Source organism: Panulirus ornatus, chromosome 36 (assembly GCF_036320965.1).
Source record: "Panulirus ornatus isolate Po-2019 chromosome 36, ASM3632096v1, whole genome shotgun sequence".
Taxonomy (NCBI): domain Eukaryota; kingdom Metazoa; phylum Arthropoda; class Malacostraca; order Decapoda; family Palinuridae; genus Panulirus; species Panulirus ornatus.
Genome location: NC_092259.1, coordinates 11,706,279 through 11,728,778, shown reverse-complemented (window position 1 = coordinate 11,728,778; position 22,500 = coordinate 11,706,279). Strand labels below are relative to the sequence as shown.

At 49.0% G+C, this 22,500-nt stretch overlaps 1 protein-coding gene across 1 annotated transcript in view; it reads right to left on the bottom strand.

Annotated features, from left to right (window-relative positions):
- cyst (rho guanine nucleotide exchange factor 18 cysts) overlaps positions 1 to 22,500 on the bottom strand; it is a 642,386-nt gene that overhangs the window by 373,588 nt on the left and 246,298 nt on the right. The window contains 1 exon segment of the mRNA XM_071683416.1: positions 440 to 513. Coding sequence (XP_071539517.1) covers positions 440 to 513 — 74 coding nt within the window.

Sequence of the window (22,500 nt, the reverse complement as noted above, 5' to 3'; positions counted from 1 at the left end):
GTATCAGAACTCTCAGCGCAGGTGACTTTACCCGCCGACCCGCGTCTGAGTCAACACGGGCGACGGGGCGTCAAAAGTCCTGTTTACAGGATGCGACCGCAAACGCATCGCCTTGCGGTAGGCCCCCCGACCCGCGGCGTTGGCGGAGGGGGGGAGGCCCCCCCCCCCCCCCCCCCCCCCGCACGTCAACACTCCCCGCGACGCAATACGTTGAAGGGGAACTGCCCGACTCGCTCTCCCTTACTCCCTCCTCTCACTCCTCACTGTTGCTAAGTAAGGCATCATTCCAGGACACACACACACACACACACACACACATCACCAAAAAAGAAGAACATTAAATCAAACAACCTCCACAGAGTTAGAACCAGCTGGTGACAGCCGGGAAACCGTCAGCTGGTGCGCCCGGCACCGGGCAACAACAGTGGGCAACACTCACCTTCACTACCAGGTTGGTCTCGCGCATGCGCTGTATGGTCTCCTGGATCCCCTGCAGCTGACGAATGTTTTCGTCTGGAAAAGATAACAAAGATAAAAATCAGTCATTTTCGCCACCCCTATGCGAAATCATATACACTGAACGCGAAATCATATACACTGAACGCGAAATCATATACACTGAACGTGAAATCATATACACTGAACGCGAAATCATATACACTGAACACATCATATAAAAGGTAAATAGAATACTAAAATCACAAAATTTTCGAGCCAAAAATATATGATTCGAATGTAAAGTCCACACGAACCAGAAGCAGTGAGTGACCGACTGCGTTCGTGAGAATAGACATTCGGTACAAAATGACACACTCCAGTATTCACTGGCACGACGGGCATCCACTACACGACACTCACACGGGCCCTTGGACACGGTCAACATATAGGATGTGTTTCCTAAACAAAAACAAAAAAAAATTACGTCTGTCAAAACTGTACTGTAAGAGGAACCCGTATAAAGAGCAAGAAGGGGAAAAAAAAATATGTGGGTGTCAAACTAAACAAAACACACACACACACACACACACACACACACACACACACACACACACACACACTCCAGTTTTCAGAAAAAAAAGAAGGAAAAGTTTAGGAAAGAAAAAAAAAACAAGAAAATAGAATTGGTGGGCAGAGTGACTCCTTTTAGACAAACGAAGTGGGGAAAAGGAGGGTAATGCTTCCGAACCACGGTTTCCACTGACACATTCACAGGATTTTTTTTTCAGAGAGAGAGAGAGAGAGAGAGAGAGAGAGAGAGAGAGAGAGAGAGAGAGAGAGAGAGAGAGAGAGAGAGAGAAACCAAGGCGTTTTATATACAAGGCGAGACCTGATCATCACCCCAGTTTTCACTGTGAGGTTCCTCATCACCACGGGAGGTGAGACAGTCTCTGTGCTGAACTACTGCCTCCCCATCCCGGTGAGCAGCAGTTATGGTGGGGAGGAAGGGGGAAGGGAAAGGGAAAGGGGAACAGAACCGTGGGGGGGGGGGGGGGGAGAACAGAACGCACTATTGACCGCCGGGGTTATAATATGCGCCAAGCAGTGGCAGGTGTTAAAGGGAATGTGTCCAGGGCATGCGTGTCGGAAATGCACTAATTCCAATGGGCATTTTCACACCCTGTTCCCCTGACCAAAACCGACTTCCAGGCCGTCTGCGCAAACCAATGATGAGCGACCTCTATACGACATATCACAGCCAAATTGTGCAACGCACAAGTAGGAGTGGATGGCAAACATTTCCCACAAGTTTCAACCTGTATCTATTAACTAAGTTAAAAAAAAATATACAGAACTTACATCTAATAATATTGACCTATTTACACACACACACACACACACACACACACACACGAGTAAGAATTCAATAACACATCTATTTCTGAAAATGTCAACCAATTTCCACTAATTACTGACAAATTTATTAACGACCCTTGGGTATGATGACCTGGCTTTCAACATGGCCCCCTTAAAAGGTCGAGTTAGAAACCAGGTCATCACACCCCAGGGGTCGAATCCGTCGTAACTCAGCGTAGGGCGGCGGTACGTAATCCCTACGTCTGAGGTCAACCACTTCACAAACACATACCTCAGAGGCTACGGCCACAGATGACACGATCCTGCGAACGGATCCGACACCTCTCGGACCAATGTCCACTTCTGTATCTTTCACATCCAAAATGACAATAAAAGAAAAGAAAATTCCGGAAGAAATCAACTTAAAATGGTCGAAGATAAAAATATAATTCACCAACAGGACTCCTGTAGATCATTACGTCATCCTCCACCAACGCTGCTTCAAAAAAAAAAAAAAAAAAAATATATATATATATGAAGTATGAAGTATGAAGTCTGTTGGGGATGAGAGAGCTTGGGAAGTGAGTCAGTTGTTGTTCGCTGATGATACAGCGCTGGTGGCTGATTCATGTGAGAAACTGCAGAAGCTGGTGACTGAGTTTGGTAAAGTGTGTGGAAGAAGAAAGTTAAGAGTAAATGTGAATAAGAGCAAGGTTATTAGGTACAGTAGGGTTGAGGGTCAAGTCAATTGGGAGGTGAGTTTGAATGGAGAAAAACTGGAGGAAGTGAAGTGTTTTAGATATCTGGGAGTGGATCTGGCAGCGGATGGAACCATGGAAGCGGAAGTGGATCATAGGGTGGGGGAGGGGGCGAAAATTTTGGGAGCCTTGAAAAATGTGTGGAAGTCGAGAACATTATCTCGGAAAGCAAAAATGGGTATGTTTGAAGGAATAGTGGTTCCAACAATGCTGTATGGTTGCGAGGCGTGGGCTATGGATAGAGTTGTGCGCAGGAGGATGGATGTGCTGGAAATGAGATGTTTGAGGACAATGTGTGGTGTGAGGTGGTTTGATCGAGTAAGTAACGTAAGGGTAAGAGAGATGTGTGGAAATAAAAAGAGCGTGGTTGAGAGAGCAGAAGAGGGTGTTTTGAAATGGTTTGGGCACATGGAGAGAATGAGTGAGGAAAGATTGACCAAGAGGATATACGTGTCGGAGGTGGAGGGAACGAGGAGAAGAGGGAGACCAAATTGGAGGTGGAAAGATGGAGTGAAAAAGATTTTGTGTGATCGGGGCCTGAACATGCAGGAGGGTGAAAGGAGGGCAAGGAATAGAGTGAATTGGAGCGATGTGGTATACAGGGGTTGACGTGCTGTCAGTGGATTGAATCAAGGCATGTGAAGCATCTGGGGTAAACCATGGAAAGCTGTGTAGGTATGTATATTTGCGTGTGTGGACGTGTGTATGTACATGTGTATGGGGGGGGGGGGGTTGGGCCATTTCTTTCGTCTGTTTCCTTGCGCTACCTCGCAAATGCGGGAGACAGCGACAAAGTATAAAAAAAAAAAAAAAAAAAAAAAAAAAAAAAATATATATATATATATATATATAATATATATATATATATATATATATATATATATATATATATATATATATATATATATATATATATATATATATATATGTTTTTTTTTTTTTTTTTTTTTTTTTTATACTTTGTCGCTGTCTCCCGCGTTTGCGAGGTAGCGCAAGGAAACAGACGAAAGAAATGGCCCAACCCTCCCCATACACATGTACATACACACGTCCACACACGCAAATATACATACCTACACAGCTTTCCATGGTTTACCCCGGACGCTTCACATGCCTTGATTCAATCCACTGACAGCACGTCAACCCCGGTATACCACATCGCTCCAATTCACTCTATTCCTTGCCCTCCTTTCACCCTCCTGCATGTTCAGGCCCCGATCACACAAAATCCCTTTCACTCCATCTTTCCACCTCCAATTTGGTCTCCCTCTTCTCCTCGTTCCCTCCACCTCCGACACATATATCCTCTTGGTCAATCTTTCCTCACTCATTCTCTCCATGTGCCCAAACCATTTCAAAACACCCTCTTCTGCTCTCTCAACCACGCTCTTTTTATTTCCACACATCTCTCTTACCCTTACGTTACTTACTCGATCAAACCACCTCACACCATACATTGTCCTCAAACATCTCATTTCCAGCACATCCATCCTCCTGCGCACAACTCTATCCATAGCCCACGCCTCGCAGCCATACAACATTGTTGGAACCACTATTCCTTCAAACATACCCATTTTTGCTTTCCGGGATAATGTTCTCGACTTCCACACATTTTTCAAGGCTCCCAAAATTTTCGCCCCCTCCCCCACCCTATGATCCACTTCCGCTTCCATGGTTCCATCCGCTGACAGATCCACTCCCAGATATCTAAAACACTTCACTTCCTCCAGTTTTTCTCCATTCAAACTCACCTCCCAATTGACTTGACCCTCAACCCTACTGTACCTAATAACCTTGCTCTTATTCACATTTACTCTTAACTTTCTTCTCGAAATATATATATATATATATATATATATATATATATATATATATATATATATATATATATATATATATATATATATAAATTCCCCGACAACGTCAAAAATTCCTTGACAGATCATTAACCAACAGTGCCACCATCATTTACTGCTGAGAGAGAGAGAGAGAGAGAGAGAGAGAGAGAGAGAGAGAGAGAGAGAGAGAGAGAGAGAGAGAGAGAGAGAGAGAGAGGAGAAACAATTCCAGCCAACAGTATCACAGCTGGCTGCACTCCAGGCAGTTCTGGAATTACTGAAGGGTTAAAGAATGACTGGAATATCCCCCCCCCCCCTTACACCCACCACCTCACATTTCCACATCCTTTGGTGCAAAATGATCCAAACCAGATGAACTGCTTGGGGTCATACTGTCACCACCTCCTCCTCCTCGAGTAACAACAGGACACTGACTGTCGTAAATCTTAACGACACTGATCTCGCGTCGCACGACACCTTACTGCCTCTCCAGTCACACGACGCTGGTGGCTTCACGTTTCATGAGCTCCCAGTAGGACGCCAACTGCCTCATCTCATCAGACACGAGCTTTCTCGACACGGGTCAAGCCAGACGAGGTGTCCATCCTTACCTGACCAAGCATGGGATACGTGCACACCACAACTACCTGCGTCCCATATCCCATCGCCTCCTCTGTCCCATATGCCACCGCCTCCTCTGTCCCATATCCCACAGCCTCCTTTGAAGAGAGGTCGCGAGGTGTCACGGAATATATAAAGTGTGTTGCCCACGTCCACTCCTGCTTTACCATCCTGTCTTCCATCTATAGAGATGAGACATTATGCTACTGTCCCTCCTGGAGATGACCTCGTTAACAGACCATCAGGTCTCTTATCATCTCCCTTTCCCATGTACTGTCCTCAAGCAGATAACCTCGCCATAGACCATTAGGTCTCTTGTTGTCTCCCTTTTCCATGTATAACCTCGTCACAGACCAATCAGGTCTCGTGTCATCTGTCTCTCCCATGTACTGTCCTCAAGCAGATAACCTCGCCACAGACCATAAGGTCTCTTGTTGTCTCCCTTCTCCACGTATAACCTCCTCACAGACCATCAGGTCTCCCGCTATCTACAGCTCTCCTCATGAACTCATGACGCGCCTCATAGCACTCACTCCTCGGTGCCTGCAACGATCCAAGTGGCACTCACCTCACACCTCACCCCCACATCCTGATTGCTCACCGCCAAAACGCGCTAAAATAAATATGTTCTCTGAATACTTCCACGCCGGCCGCTTCAAGCGCAGACCTCGTGTGTAAACAGAACAACCTGAAATTACACCGGCGCGAAGACCCGCAGCAAAGATCAACGGAGGGGCAACTCAGTCGTGTGTTAACAAAATAGTGCTGGGCATAAAAATACAAAAAAAAAAAATTACTTTTATAATTTCATACTGAGAAAGATGAACATCATTACGACCGTGGATTAAAAGTCGGGGTTTTGAGGGACGACCAAATTCCAAAATAGTAGTTGAATGAAAAATAAAACTGGCGGTCACAGACAGTATGGGGGGGCGTGCGGGATGTGGAAGGGAGGAATGTGCATTACCCATCTCCCTTGTCACCCGTGACCCCAACTCCCCGTCCTAAGTCGTCCTCCAGACCTCGAGGAGAACCAACTCTCTCTCTCTCTCTCTCTCTCTCTCTCTCTCTCTCTCTCTCTCTCTCTCTCCATCTAACGCCCCTACTACCTTCTACGAACCCAGGCACCGCCCCACCCTCCCGACCTCCTCCCTCCTCCTCCTCCTTTCAGGGCCTCCTTCAGTCCTACTGCCTCCACCGCTACTGGCGCAACTCCTCTATCAATCTATCTCGCAGGCCAGTCTATCCATCATCCCTCCCACCCACCACCCTACCCCACCCCACCAGAAGGCTAGGGGGCACGAAAGGCAAGTTGATCTATCCAACTCGCCTCGTTCACCACATCACACACACACACACACACACACACACACACACACACACACATGAGTGGTCGGTCATGCGCATGTTTATCTAGAACCTCGCGGGGAAAAAAAATAGAAATAAAAAGGCGTCCCGCCGTGTGGACAACTACAAGGTCGGATTGTTCGCGCGTCTTGCCACGCTTGTTAACGACCTCTACACAGCCCACCTGGAGGGGGAGGGGGGGGGGGATGAGAGGAGGGAGAGAGACCACTGACGACTTTCCAGGGGGGTTCCAACACGTGCCCCACCCCCCATCCCTGAGGAGGAGAAGGTGGGGGGGGGTGGGGTTATCAGGGGCTTAGGGTCGCGCCTGGCTCCCTCCGTCCTCAACACAGCAGACCACCACAGCTTCACCTGCTGTGGAGAAAAAATAATCTTTAATCCGAATATCGTCCTACGCTGACTGATGCTCCCCCCCCCACAACCCCCCCCCCCCCCCCCGGGGGAGGGGATGGATTCGTTGCCATGCGACAGTTTTACACGAACGCTTAGGCGGACGCAAGCACCCGCGGCCTGGGGGCCCCCGGGCCCGCCCCCCTCGGGGTAGTTGCCCAATAGCGCTGCCTGACGCAAGACTACGATGTTGCATCACACACACACACACACACACACACACACACACACACACACGTCCCGCCAGTGCCCAACCGGAGTCACTACATAAACAGAGAAGGATACTAAACGTAGGGGCCTCATGACGTCCTCCCAGTGTCCCGTGTCCATCCCCACGGACGGGGGATCCTAGCGCGTCCATCCCCACGGACGTGGGATCCTAGCGCGTCCATCCCCACGGACGTGGGATCCTAGCGCGTCCATCCCCACGGACGTGGGATCCTAGCGCGTCCATCCCCACGGACGTGGGATCCTAGCGCGTCCATCCCCACGGACGTGGGATCCTAGCGCGTCCATCCCCACGGACGTGGGATCCTAGCGCGTCCATCCCCACGGACGTGGGATCCTAGCGCGTCCATCCCCACGGACGTGGGATCCTAGCGCGTCCATCCCCACGGACGTGGGATCCTAGTAACCTCATCACATCCCAGCACTCCTCCATGATATACGAAATATCGCGAAATATTTGTTCGGCTTTAAATTCAAAGAACAAAAGATGGGTAAACACCCCCACACCCCACCATCATCATCTCTCTCTCTCTCTCTCTCTCTCTCTCTCTCTCTCTCTCTCTCTCTCTCTCTCTCTCTCTCTCTGGGTTCTATTCCAACCCCACTTGGGAATATTGCCGGGAGCTCTTGTTTCTGTTCCATAGAAAAAAAAATACATTGTATGAGGGGTCACCATTTGACTTGGCTGCTACTGTCTGTTCCACCGAAATCCCCCCCCCCCCCTCCGTCTTTCCCACCATCGTCGCTCGTCTGTTCCGCCAGATCCCTCGTCTATTCCATGGACAATCTCTCGTCCTGTTCCGTCAACATCTCAGACTGTCAAACTTCTGTTCCATCGTCCCCCATTCATAGAGACCCGAAGAACCCTTGACCTAGTTTCTCACCCCGAGTTCAGGATCCTGAGCCAGTGACCTCCTGCGCCCCCCCCCCCCCTTCCCCGGGGAATAACCGTGACCTTTGACCTTTACGGGCCTGGCTGCGCCCAAAGTCAGTCTCCACCACGAGGTCTGGGCTTAAAGCTCTTCCACCTTCGCCAGGTCGTGTTAGACGAGACAAACAACACGAAAAAGGAACGCGAATATTACATGTACGTGCCGGGCGGGAGATGTATGACATGACCCATGGCCTTAACCCCATTCCTCTGAGCACGGCGGTACGACCTTTGAACGCGGCGGTACGACCCTCGAGCAAGGCGGTGCGACCCTTGAGGAAGACAAAACGACCTCCGAGCACGGCGCTACGACCCTTGACGGTCAGGCAACCCATCGCACCCAAGGGTCGTACCTTCATGCTCTACGGTCGTACCTTCCTGCTCTACGGTCGTACCTTCATGCTCTAGGGTCGTACCTTCATACTCTACGGTCGTACCGTCGCGCTCAAAACGTCCGCAGCGTCGCGCTCAAGGGAGTTAGCTGTTCTGAAAGTTCCCGACCCACGTCTGCGTCAGGGTATAAGGGTCGAGCTGATTCGCTCGCGCCCACATCTGGTGCCCTGGGCGAGGATATCCCCACGGGCGTGCCTGTGAAGGACTCGCTTGTAAACAATGACCTAATGAGAGCGGTGCCAGGGCACACACACACACACACACACACACACACACACACACACACACACACACACACACACACACACACACACACCTCGCGGCATTAAGCACGAGAATCAATATTCCTCTGACTGCAGTTATATTCCCCCCCCCGAGGGTCCCCCCAAACCCCCCCAACCCCCACCTAACCCCCAACCTCCCTTGGGCCCTACACCAACCATAGGGCCGCGAACTCCGCGAGCGTCCAACCGTCCGCACGTAACTTCACGACACACACACACACACACACACACACGTAGGGCCACGATGCGATCCAAGTGAGCCTGGGAGTCTATGGGACAGCTTGAGGGACGAGCTTAAGCTGAGACACTAAGGATGAGGTAGGTTTTGCGTTTAACACACGCACATGAGTCTGTGAGTTCAGGATTCTGTGAGAAGGTTCAGACCTTCGTGAAGTACCAAGGATTAAAACTTTAAGAACGCGAGAGACGTTTCGTATGTTTACGATTCTATAACGTTCGTAAATCACGAACCTTTCGTTAACGCAGTCTTAAAATACGGAATCCACGAGAATGGGGAGGTCTTACAAGTTAAGGATCGAGAGGGACATAGATATAGTCCTAACTATACAAGCTATACGGCCGTGGTGATCCAGCTGTGAATATAGCAGAATGTACAGGACCTTCGACACCGATATACCCACATTCCTGGCAATCTAAAACTTCCCCTTTAAGGAACACGGGCAATTTGCATCAGCAATTACTGCCGAACTGCTCTAACGACCACATCGACACATATTTCCCTTAACGACCGCAATACATAAACTTAATCACTTAATGAAAAGACAAGTTTAGAAGGCGACTCAAGACCTCGCGTTGTTAAAGAGCTTTTGGGAACTCACATATGTTTTACGGCACACGGGAATAATTTGCACAAGAAATGCAATGTGTGGCGCTGAATCTAGAGAGAAATCAAACATATCAGCGTGTCTTTGACCATTGGAAACTCAACAAACACAAGGCTACGGTTTCCGAAATCTACATATATAATTTCCTCCTTATATCTTCTGCCTCCTATAACCATCCTGTCTTCCTCCTCTTATATAACTAGAGTCTCCTATAAACATTCTGTCTTCCTCTTCTTACACCTACTGCCTCCTATATAAACATCCTGTCTTCCTTCCCTTACAATCATGGTCTCCTATAAACATCTTGTTTTCCTCATTTTATAACTATAGACTGTAATAAACATCCTGACTTCCCTCTAACTATAGGCTCCTATAAACATCCTCTTTTCCTTCTAACTCGGGTGTCATATAAGCATCCCGTTTTCCTTCTAACTAAGGTGTCCTATACGCATCCCGTTTTCCTTCAAACTAGAGTGTCCTAAACGCATCCCGTTTTCCTTCTATCATAACTATAGCGTCGTACAAAGCAGCCAAATTCCTTCCTTTTCGTCCCAGTCCCGCGGTGGACATACCATCACTTTCCTGACATCTTCTTCCCTCCTTATCTATCATCATCATTATCATTATCGCCTCTTTTGTCTCGTCCCTTACTCTGCCCATCACCTCCCTCGGGATTCTCTCCCTTGTCCTTTCCTAATTTCTCTCTCCCATCTTCTACTGTCAACTCTCCCTCTCGCATCATCAACTACCAACCCCTTCTCACGTTTCCCCTTTCATCATAACTCACGTTTCTCCTCTCACGACTTATTCCCCCCCAACCCCCGCCCCAGCTTAATTGTCTCGCCTCTGACTATCTCTTCATTCATCTCTCACCTGCAGTCTCGCCCGGGACTATCTCTTCATTCATCTTCCCCCCCCCCCCCCCTTCCCCCTCGCCCCTCTATTTGCCCAGGGTCCTTCACTCACTGGGTGAGTCTCTTAACTCATCAAACTTCACCTCATACGTGAGGTGACCCAACTCAAGATCTCTCTTGTCATCTCACCTCACGCCTCTCTCTCTCTCTCTCTCTCTCTCTCTCTCTCTCTCTCTCTCTCTCTCTCTCTCTCTATCTATCTATCTATCTATCTATCTCACCTCTGGTCTGTCATGTCTCTTCGTCATCCTCACCTCCTGTATGTCATGTCTTTCCATCATCTCACCATCTCTCTCTCTCTCTCTCTCTCTCTCTCTCTCTCTCTCTCTCTCCCCTCCACGGTGCCACCAGGTGCCCACCCTAACCCACTAAAGGTGACCCACCTGGACCAGTGTAGTCAGCCAGTAGCATCCTCAGTCCTCGGGGGGAGGGAAGGGGAGGGGAGGGGAGGGCCTCGAGATAATGATCTCTGGGAGAAACAATACAGACCCTTCCTCCCTTTCCCCTCCCACCACTTCTTCCCCTTCCACCGCAACGCAAGCCTTCCTTCCCTTTACACTAAAACATAAGGCCTCTCTTCCCTTCCACAACTTCCATCCCTTCCACCACCACGACACCACCTTCCTTCCCTTCCTTCCACAAGAACACAACCATTCCTTCCCTTTCACGACAGAACCTTCCCTTCGCTTCCCTTCCATTACAACATAACCCTTCCTTCCCATTACCACTACGACACAACCCTCACTTTCTCATACACACACACACACACACACACACACACACAAAAAAAAAATTTCCCTTCCCTTCCACACCCTTCCTTTACATAGTGATCACTCCTTCCCATCAACACATTTCCTTTCCTTTCTTCAACATCCTCTCTCTCTCTCTCTCTCTCTCTCTCTCTCTCTCTCTCTCTCTCTCTCTCTCTCTCTCTCTCTCTCTCTCTCGCATCCCACTGAACTGCAACATGACCACACACCCCTCCCTACCAACCAACCCCCCCCAACCCCACTCCACCCCCTACGACACCCACCAACACACACACACGCTAACAATCATTACGTTTCGACTGCGGGGTGGGGGGGGTGGGGGTGGGAAGGGAACCACAGCACCACTTCATTAAACCCCAGTCTCACGGATAAACCACACGACCGGTGATGTAGGAAAACTCGGACGTCACCACAACAATGCTCTGGTTGGAATATAAACACACCCCCTGGCCAGAAGGGGTCCATTTAAGTAGACCGGTGGTGTGTTGTGCAGTGTGGGGCCTGCGATATCTCTGGCGGAGATTATTATAGGAAAAGTCGCCGCTCTTGGTTTTTTTTTTCCTTCTAAACTCGTGTGATACATTTAAGAATAAACAACCATAAAAAAAATCATCAGAAAAAATAGCAATGTGTGTGTGTGTGTGTGTGTGTGTGTGTTACATCTCTTCAATCAAATATATGTGTCATATCATTACTCCTGTGTAAGCACACACACATACACACACACATCCTAACCTAGGCTTCATACCCGGCAGTCGACCAGCCACAGGAGAAGGATGAACACCCGGGTTGGGTGTGGGGCGAACGCCACGTCCAGGATTCGAACCCAGGCAGGTTTGACCCCATGCTGGCCCCTGGTCGGGAACTTGCCACAGTGATAAACACGGCAAACGTCTTCAGAGCTGCATCGACCCACATCACACACACGATCAGTTACATTAATCACCAATCAACGTTTCACACACACACACACACACACACACACACACACACACACACACACACACACACACACACACACACAAAGTCTACGGACAACTGAACACACGTTTCACTAACACAACAAAAAATCTATGGTCGTCCAACTATCAAAATGAAAGATCGAAAGAAAAATCGTTTTCTGTGCAAATATCAAATTTAAAAGATCGAAACAATATCGGTTTGTGTGATTATCAATCAAAATATCGAAAAATATTGTTTTCTGTGCGAATATCAAATCAAAAGATCGAAAAATATCGTTTTCTGTGCGAATTCAAATGAGAAAGATAGAAAAATATCGTTTTCTGTGCGAATTCAAATGAGAAAGATAGAAAAATATCGTTTTCTGTGCGAATATCAAATTAAGAAATCGAAAAAATATCGTTTTCTACTTGGAAGAGGAGTACAGAGAGGCCTACCACCCAAAACACTACCTCGCCCGTCTCCTCCTCCTCCGCCCCCCCAGTTGTGCGAACACTACGTTCGAATATCAACATTCACAACATGAAGCCCTGCGTTAATCCATCACAATCCCTTCATTGCAACGTCGACGCGCGAGAGTCATTTGCATACGCTGGGCGACAGAGCCCCACCTCTCTCCTCCCCTCACCCTCCACTCCTCTTACGAGACCGTAGTAGCAAATTCCCCCGAAGGCGGCGGTGGTGGTCCTCCTCCTCCTCCTCCCTCAGCCAGTAACCAATTCCCCCTCCACCCCAACCCCAACCCCGCCCCGTAATGACCCCAGGAAGCTCAGACTTGACCTTACCCAAGGCGAATGGCTGTGCCCCGTAACCACCTCCCTCCAGATATACAGCGCAACACACACACACACACACACACACACACACATATATATATATATATATATATATATATATATATATATATATATATATTCCAATGAGTCCACGGGGAAAATGAAACACGAAAAGTTCCCCGTGGACTCATAGGAATATCTTGATCACGCGCAAAATTGTGATCCTTTCCAATATATATTTTTTTTTTTTTTTTTATACTTTGTCGCTATATATATATATAATTCAAGCCATCGTAAAATGCTTAAAACATTTTAGTATAAGAGCGATCTAGGTTCATAATTAACCTCTATATAAAAAAGAAAGCCTTACGGGTCAGCGTAGACTAGAGAGCTTTTTATCATATCATTTCCAAAATGGTCCGTTGTAAGGACGAAAAAAAAAATAAATAAATGAATAAAAAAAAAAAAAATAGAGAAGCTAGACTAGAGAGCTTTTTATCAAATCATTTCCAAAATGGTCCGTTGTAAGGACGAAAAAAAAGTAAATAAATGAATAAAAAATAAAAAATAAAGAATCTGGGTCCGTCCGCTTACTCGAACAGAGAATCCTCGTCCCACATTTTCTATACTGAAATAAAACGTTACTAAGACCGTCATTTTATAAAACATTTTTTTTTTTTAATTCTTTAACATCTAACAAACCAAACCACCCAAAAAAAAAGCATGACTAAAAAGACCCCGTTCGTGAGAGATCTGCAATTTGAGCAACGGACATACCAATATCATATCTCAAAACGAAGTGTGGGGTTGAGCCAGCCGCCGGGTATGACTTCCTGGCTGTGGACCCAATGTCCAATATTTTAATGTGGAAAAAAAAAAGGGAAAGAAAAATATACCCTGAGGCAGGTCGTCGGGTTTGGGGAATTTCTCTCCCAACATTGGCCCGGCCTGGGTTCGAACCCCAGGAATCGATGGTCTCAAAAGCGACCAAAAGAGGAAAACTCAGAATATATATATATATATATATATATATATATATATATATATATATATATATATATATATATATATATATATATATTTTCCTCGGGAATAAGGAAGAGGAAGAACTATGCGTGTATGTCCTAAGTTTCGTACAAGCGAAGAGAGGATGGGAATTCTTCCCTCCTGTATTATCACCTTCTAAAAGTACGGAACAGAGGAGCGGGCCAGGTGTGTGTGTGTGTGGAGGTGCCAACGAGCCAGCAGTGCCAGACGCGAGACAAGGGGGGTAAAGGGGAGGCCGAATGCCAATAGTGCTAGGCCGGGGGCCGACACTGGCCTACATGCTCCCTAACTGGGTCTGGTCTGGAGGCTTTCCTGACCTCTACCTCCTCCTCCCCCACTCTCCCTCCCACTCTCCCTCCCTCCTCCTCCTTCTCATTATTGATTTCCGGTAATTAAAACGAGAGGGGTGGAGGTGCGTGGCGTACACCCCAGCGATGGGAGGGAGGGAGGGAGGGAGCGGGATCGTCTGCGACAGCTTGGCCAGTTAAGGACCTAAAGAGAACTAGGGCAGTTAATGCAGGTCAGGGACTCGGGGAGAATTAAGGGGACGTAGGTCCTTAAGGGGACGAGACAGCTCAGGGGGTGGGAGGGAAGAGTTAAGGGACCGAAGTAAGGGTACAGCCCCGAGACACGTGAGGGACGGTGGTAGTTAAGGCCCTGAGCCAGGTTCAGGGGGGGTGAAGGTGGCGGTTACTGACCTGAACCAGGTCAGGGACTGACGTCTGAACTATCCTGACACACACACACACACACACACACACACACACACACACACACACACACACGCACGTGTACATAAACACGAAAAATACATTTACATACATTTTTTTCCCTCCATGACACTTATGCAATTTGGCACTACATGCCCTTTTAACTCTCCCTGTAGCCTACAAACAACAAATACAATGACATCAGCATGCAATAAAATACAACAACCTCACTAGACAATAAATAACTCGGAACACCCACAACCAGAACAAGAGAAACCCACAGCAGAACAACAACAAAAACAACAATAACAACAACAACTGACAGGATCAATTAAAAAGATAAACTAACATATTTCCCGGCCAGGTAAAAAGCAACGTCTGGAAAATTATGCAAATTGCCTGCGGAGGTGGGGCGAGGCGAGGAGGCGCCCCTCCTCCACCTCACCTCCCTCACCTCCCCCAACCCACCGAACCCCACCATCAATCTCTGAGGAGGAGGTGGGGGGCGGCACAGGAGGAGGAGGGGGGGGCAGGAGGAGGGTACGAGAGAGAGAGAGAGAGAGAGAGAGAGAGAGAGAGAGAGAGAGAGAGAGAGAGAGAGAGAGAGAGGCTACTTGCCCAAGAGTACCTTACGCGGCAAGCAACACGGCGAGCCCAGAGGGTCGTACCAGTACGTTCGGTGTGCACTGCTTTTCCTCCCCCCCCTGCGTAAAGTACGCCTGTACCGGGGGAGGTGGGGGGCGGCGGGGCGTGCGGGGAGGGGTCTGTGTCACAAAGCGAAACATCGGCCTACATGCCACCCGGGCGAGTCAAAGAGACGACCCCGGGGAGCGGAGCGTCGCCACCTCACCCTCCACGTAAGAACGACTTTCCTACGCTATCCCTCCTCCTCCTCCTCCTCCTCTCCCTCCCTATTCCTCTTCCTTCTCCTCCTTCTCCTCCTTTCCCTTCCTCCCCCTCATTCCCCTTTTACGTCCAACGTGCGGCTCAGACGAGAGACGGACGAACCTCCTCCCGCTACTCTCTTCCAGATACCCCGTGATGGGCTGTACGTACCCCCGCGGGGCCGGCCACGCGTTACAGAGAGAGGACCACTGTAACCACAGCACAACCACATCACTTCTGAAATTCATCCCAAGTGGGGGGGACTCAAGATATTCCAGTGGCGTCCCCCTCACCCACGAAGAACGTAACGGATGGCTTAAAATACCCCGGATATTTTCGGATTGAAATTTACCACACGCAGATTGTCGCGCCCTCGCTTCAAAATCCACCCCCCCCCCCCAAACACCCTGCAACATATGGCATCTATGGTCTCAGGAGATAAAATCATTTCACAGGATTCGCCAATCCAAATATCCGCCAGCAATCAAAAATAATAATACTCATTTCCTGAACCATTCGACTGAATCTGTATAGATTCGGGACCCAGGACGGAGCCACGAACACACATACATACATACTGTCGGAATAATTCTTCGAAGTCTTTACGTGTTTCCCGTGCATCAGCGCTCCCCTCCGGTGTCTTGCCAGACCTACGCAATCCCTGTGCATTTCACAGGTTCTCTTAGATTTGCTCAAAGCGCTGGGATGTGCACGTGTGTGTGTGTGTGTGTGTGTGTGTGTGTGTGTGTGTGTGTGTGTGTGTGTGTGTGTGTGTGTGTGTGCTAATGAAGGGCGTCCCTAACAACTCTTAACGCGACACTACCATCCATCTATCCCGCCTTCTCCCTGTCGGGGAGCAAGGGGGAAAAAGGAGGGAGAGCAAAAGGGAGGAAGAGAAGAAGAGACAGAGGGACTTGACAACAGCGCCGCCCGGTATGTCACCAGCTTCCTAGCTGACCAGGAGCCTGGCTACACTGCTAGGTGCCACACACACACACACACACACACACACACACACACACACACACACACACACACACACGCGAAGCGACCGAGAGAAGGGGAAAAAAATAATCAATATTTTGCTTTTCCATACAAATGTGATGAGAACGACATTAACCCGATCACAGACGACAAACCATTGTACTCCATCCCTAAGGCTGTGCATACTCTCTCTCTCTCTCTCTCTCTCTCTCTCTCTCTCTCTCTCTCTCTCTCTCTCTCTCTCTATCTATCTATCTATCTATCTATCTATGCGTCCTGGCGGGCCGCCGTCACACCAGCTGAGACACCTAATAATGACAGTGGATATCCTCACCGCATGACCAAGGCAGCTTTATGCCTGAGGGGTAGGGGAAGGGGCATCTGTCTTCGGCATTTTGCGTCCCTGGGAGACGTAAAACATTTTTATTCACAGATGACAGATGGCGGCACCACAGTCCCGCGTCCCCGCGGGCCCGGCAAAACGCCTCCACTGCCAGACGTAGGAGGAAAACCGTGTTTACATCCTCTCATGTCATCCTGCTCACAATACTGTCATACTTTACCCCACTGTATACCTTTAAAGGTGCTTTACCTAACCCTGGGTATACCTCACGCTGAGGCGACATTACCTCAAGCTATACCTCAAAAGTGGCTTCAAGTGCTTTCGATGCTATCGCGACTTCGGCGTCTCTCTCCGCCAGGTTTCTCTCCGTCAGGAGGTGCGTAGCATGTGACGCACCTCAAACAGGGAATATCACACGCATCTCTTCACTTGAGAGGAAATGCAACTATGCAAAAAAGAGGATTATCAATCAACACAACTAGTATGATTATATGGCCCGTGGGTGCCACTCACATAATCCAGGAACGCGAAATAGCACGTTTTCCAGCCAGGCTCCGCAGTGCATAGATTTGACCGATACAAGCCCATTTCGTTGCTGGCGGATGATCCTGGCATCGAATACATTGATTTTTCATGAATATTCACGTGAAAAGGAAAGACGACTGCATCACAGATATTACGCCCATGGATTAGAGAGAGAGAGAGAGAGAGAGAGAGAGAGAGAGAGAGAGAGAGAGAATCCGTCGCATTTGATAAGCTCAGATATTCTACAATGGTCTGGGAGGTCTTCTACCCCCTACGGCTGGGTCTGGGACCTGACCTTACCTCACGATGGTCTGGGAGGTCCTCTACCCCCTTACAGCTGGGTCTGGGGCCTGACCTTACCTCACGATGGTCTGGGAGGTCTTCTACCCCCTTACAGCTGGGTCTGGGGCCTGACCTTACCTCACGATGGTCAGGGAGGTCTTCTACCCCCTTACAGCTGGGTCTGGGACCAATCTACCCAGCTGCTCCCTTGGTCAGTGCCGAGGAGCTGATGAGGATGGAGTGTTCCTAGAGGAACCTCTTCTTCTAATTAGCAATAGGGGAGAGAGGCCGCATCCTTCCAGAGGAAGATCTAAACTGAAAGGTATTGAGACGGATGGAGGGAAAAGGACGACACAGCGAGCGCTGTTTCGAATCCTGCGAGGCACGCTGATTTCCTCCTGGTGAACCAATACAGAGCCGACCATGAGGGGGTGGTAAAAGCTCGTGCACCGATAAGTGCTTGGGAGGCGGTACGTGTAAGTATTAGGAATTCCAGTTGTGTTTCATCCAGACCTGGAACACGGTAAAAGAATTTCCAGGTACGTTACAAAGGCTTGAGAGATGACACAAGACGCATCCGGCTTATGCTTCAGAGGCCTTGAGAATGATACGTAGCGAATTCCAGCTACGTTCCAGAAGCCTTTAAGATGGTACCTAACAGTTCCAGCTATGTTCCAGAAGCCTTTAAGATGGTACCTAACAGTTCCAGCTACGTTCCAGAAGTCTTTAAAATGGTACCTAACAGATCCAGCTATGTTCCAGAAGCCTTTAAGACGGTACATTACAATGCGAACTGCGTTCCAGAAGCCTTTAAAGATGGTACACAGCAATTCCAGCTATGTTTCCACGGCCTGGAGGATGATGCGATTTTCAGCTGCGTTCCAGAGGTATTTAAAGATGACACGCTGTAATGCCAGCTATGTTTAACACTCCTGCGCATACCAGACTGCGAGGGGGCTTTGACACGAGAGCATACAGTGCTACAGCTTAGCTAACGGAGCCAGCCAGTGACAGCATGACAACCGCGCCCTCACACACACACACACACCAGGAAAACTGACTCACTACAGGGCGTCCTCCTGCAAACAGCCGCGAAACAAAGCTGTTTACATTTAGTTTCCGCCACGAGGACCGAGGCAGAGGCAAACAGGAGATAATTACCGATAACCAGATGAGACTGCCTGGCCGTCAACACATGCACACGTGCGGGGGGGGGGGGGGGGGAGGCTCTAGTCACTGAAACATTCAAACAACATTTACTCAATTAACTCCGCTAATTTCTTTACCGTCCCTCACACGCTCGTCCACGCGGACCGGCCCGGCCGCCTCCACCAGCCTCGCACTCACGCACCATCGGCAGTCAACACCACCAGTGGACGAAAGAATCATGATTTTACAATCCATTCCATTATCCTGCCATGTAAATTCACGTCGGACCCACTGAAAAAAGTAGCAGTCACTGTTTTTTTTTATTTTATTCTCTTTTCAATTCTTTCAACACAATATATATAACAACAAACCACAATTCTCTCCTCCAACCCTACGGTCAGATCCACATCGGTCATGTATCCTGGTCGAAAAATACTCTTCGAGTTCTTCCTTACGTACTGGTCGATTCTGGAAAACCCGATGACCTGTAAAATAAGGTAATGCTGTTCGCCTGGTCGGTCGGATAATCTGAGGCGGTGGCACGAAGGCCAATGTTCTCAATACATCACAATGAATCGAAGTGTTGCCAGTGTTTCTATCAATCTGTATGCAGAGCAGCGAACAGCTCCGGGGGGGCCTTGGAAGTTGACACTATCTTCACTTTTCGTACTTAAGGTCGGGATTAGGCTACAAGAGCTGTAATGCCTTCCGTCGTTTTCTTTTCTTTTCACCCAAGACAACACTTCATGCTAGTAGGAAGGGAGGAGGGTGAGTGGCTCCCGGTGAAGTGGGTCTGCGTCAAGGATGTGTGTGTGGGAGGAGAAGGAGGTGTGTGTGTGGGGGGGGGGGGGTGTCGGGGAACAAATTAATGAGGTCATTAAGTATGAGACGAATGTGGAGGGAGAGGGGTAGGGGAGGGGGGGAGAGAGAGGGGGTGACACGAAAGCATTCGTTCGCCAGTGCCATCAGGTCGCATCCCCTCCTTCCATGATGTGTTTCGTCACCACCTCTCAGTTATCATCATGACAATAATACAGAAAAAAAAAGGGAGGTCGACCATTCCCTCATAAAGCAACCTGAGTCGAGAGACTTATCGAGGATATATCGCTGTTATCTTCTGTACGATTTTACTTATCTGTTAATCTCATCCGTGAACTGTGAGCGGTCGTGACATAGGTATGACGGTAATGTTCCCTTTCAATCTGAGGCATGACTTGTTCAGTGAGGCTTTATTCATACACGGATGACGGACAGACGACATACGGACGATGGACGGACGGACGGACGGACGGACGACAGACGGACGGACGATAGACGACGGACGGACGACAGACGGACGGACGATAGACGACGGACGGACGACAGACGGACGGCGGACGGACGATAGACGACGGACGGACGACAGACGGAGTAAGAGATCCCCAAGTGTCTGCCATACGACGCAGGCAAAATCAGGGGTCTGACGCACGGCCCGGTAGTCCACAGCATTCCCCATGTCCGCTGGGGTCTGCTGGTGTTCGCCCTGACCCACAGTCAGGATGATGGAGGAGGACCACCACAGCCAGCATGGGTCGCGATGGTCATGCCACAGGACAGCCGGCAGGGTAGAGGCACAAACCCTGGAGCCGGCAGGGTGTGAGTTACCTGACCCACACCACCCCTACCCTACTCTATCCTACCATACCCTTTCAGATGGGCAGGAAGCACCCTACCCTCCCCTGCACTGAGCCCATTGCCCACCCCTGCCCTGCCCTGCCCCTGCCAGGCGCCCCTAACCTGCCCTGCCAGGGGGATGTGGGGGGAGGAGGGGAGATATATATAGAGAGCCACTGGTGGGGGTTGGTTGCGGTTGAGGAAGGCTTCCAGCAGTTCTTCTTTAGGTAGCTCAACATCCACCACCCGGCCACCAGGCCACCTCCATACCACGGGGTAAAGCCCCCATACTACGGGGGAGAGATCATACAAAGGGGGACCCCATACCACGGGGGGGTGGTAAGCGAGCCCATACCATGGGGACCTCATACCAGGGGGGGGGGGTGAGCCCATGCTAGGGGGAGGCCGTACCAGGGAAAGGGTAGAAAAGGGGGGAGACGACACGAGAAAAGAGATGAGCAGATGGGGAGAGACACCAGAAAGAGGTCTCTCTCCCCTGTGGATCGACACATTGGGGGGGGGGGGGGGGTGACAACAACACAGGGGTCTACAAAAAAAATATGACCCAATGTCAAAAACACTTACCCAAAAAATTGCATATTTTCTTTTTTTCTTTATTACCAAGGAAGCCCTAGGCGTGCTGACGTCACGAGAATGACGTCACCACCGTTCGTACCCCCCTTAATGTACACGGTCAGACGGACGGACGGACGGACGGGCGGGCGGGCGGTCCGACCCATGGGCAGGATCGCCTGGCTTTTGACCTGACTCTTGCAACGGTGTCCTTACGGTGGCTGAGGTGACCAAAGCTTGTCAGTGGCGAACCCACCCGATCCGCCAGACTGTTCGATCCCGCAACAACACATTACCTCGTCCTCCACAGAGCCACCTCATCCCTGAACATCTTCAGGAGGAAGATCCACTGAAATCGGTAGTTCGCCTGAAGTCTTTGAGTCGTTAGAAACATCGACTGTAAAAACTTTGGGGCAATACCAGTAAACTAATCCACAGGACTGTGGGTAAACTCACTTACATATTCACAGACTCTTTTACAACGATGGACATTCATCTGCGTGCGCTTACACACCTATGGGTGACTCATTTACGCATTCGTAGTCTCACTTACGTGATGGTTAAAGATTCATTTACACCGCCGGAGATTCATTTACGCGGACGTTTTGCCGTAAACTGAAACACTCACAAATCCCTCCACCCCCCCTTCATCCCTGGTCAATACTTATGAATACATTAAGCCCACAGCCACTGCGTCCCCCTTGACCAACAGCTAACCCGACCTGTAAAATATAGCAAAATACAACCCACTTCTGCCGTCGCATACAACAGGTTATCATGAAGTGTGGGTATACTCGGGCGATGTACGATTCTCGGGGGCTATATTTCTACACCTACGCAGGTAATAATAACTGGTTAGACCACAAGAATAAAGTAGAACCTCACCACATGTAGATTACATACGTCTTCCCTTTAATACATCACTTTAAGGCTATATGTAACCTGCATCCACCCAGTGGCTGATCGGATTACATTTAAAGAGCACCTGATCATGTTCAAACACCTGATTATATTCAGTGGAGAAATGATTACATTTTAAGAGGACCTGACGATATTCTAAGGAGAACCTGACAATATCTAACGAAGATCTGAGGATATTCAAGACCTGGTGTGATTCTTACAAAGATCTGACTTTACCCCCAAGACCTTCATATCATCTAGCGAAAACACCTGGTTACGTTGAGGGAAGACCTGGATATATCTCGACCTGATCATATCCAGCTTACGTATAGGGAAGACCTGGTTATAACAAGACCTGATTATATCCACAAGACCTGATAACAGTCGGACCTGATTCAATAAGACGAGGAGCCCCGATCATATATATATTTACACATGAATAAATCTACTGAAGACCTTCATTATAAGTGTACGGGTTGTCTCAGTGTTCCTGGATACGAACCCAAGTCTCTGGGTTGCCCAAGGGTTATGAAGGGAAGCTGGCACACAAGGTGTTCGTTTAAACAGACGAAAACGTAA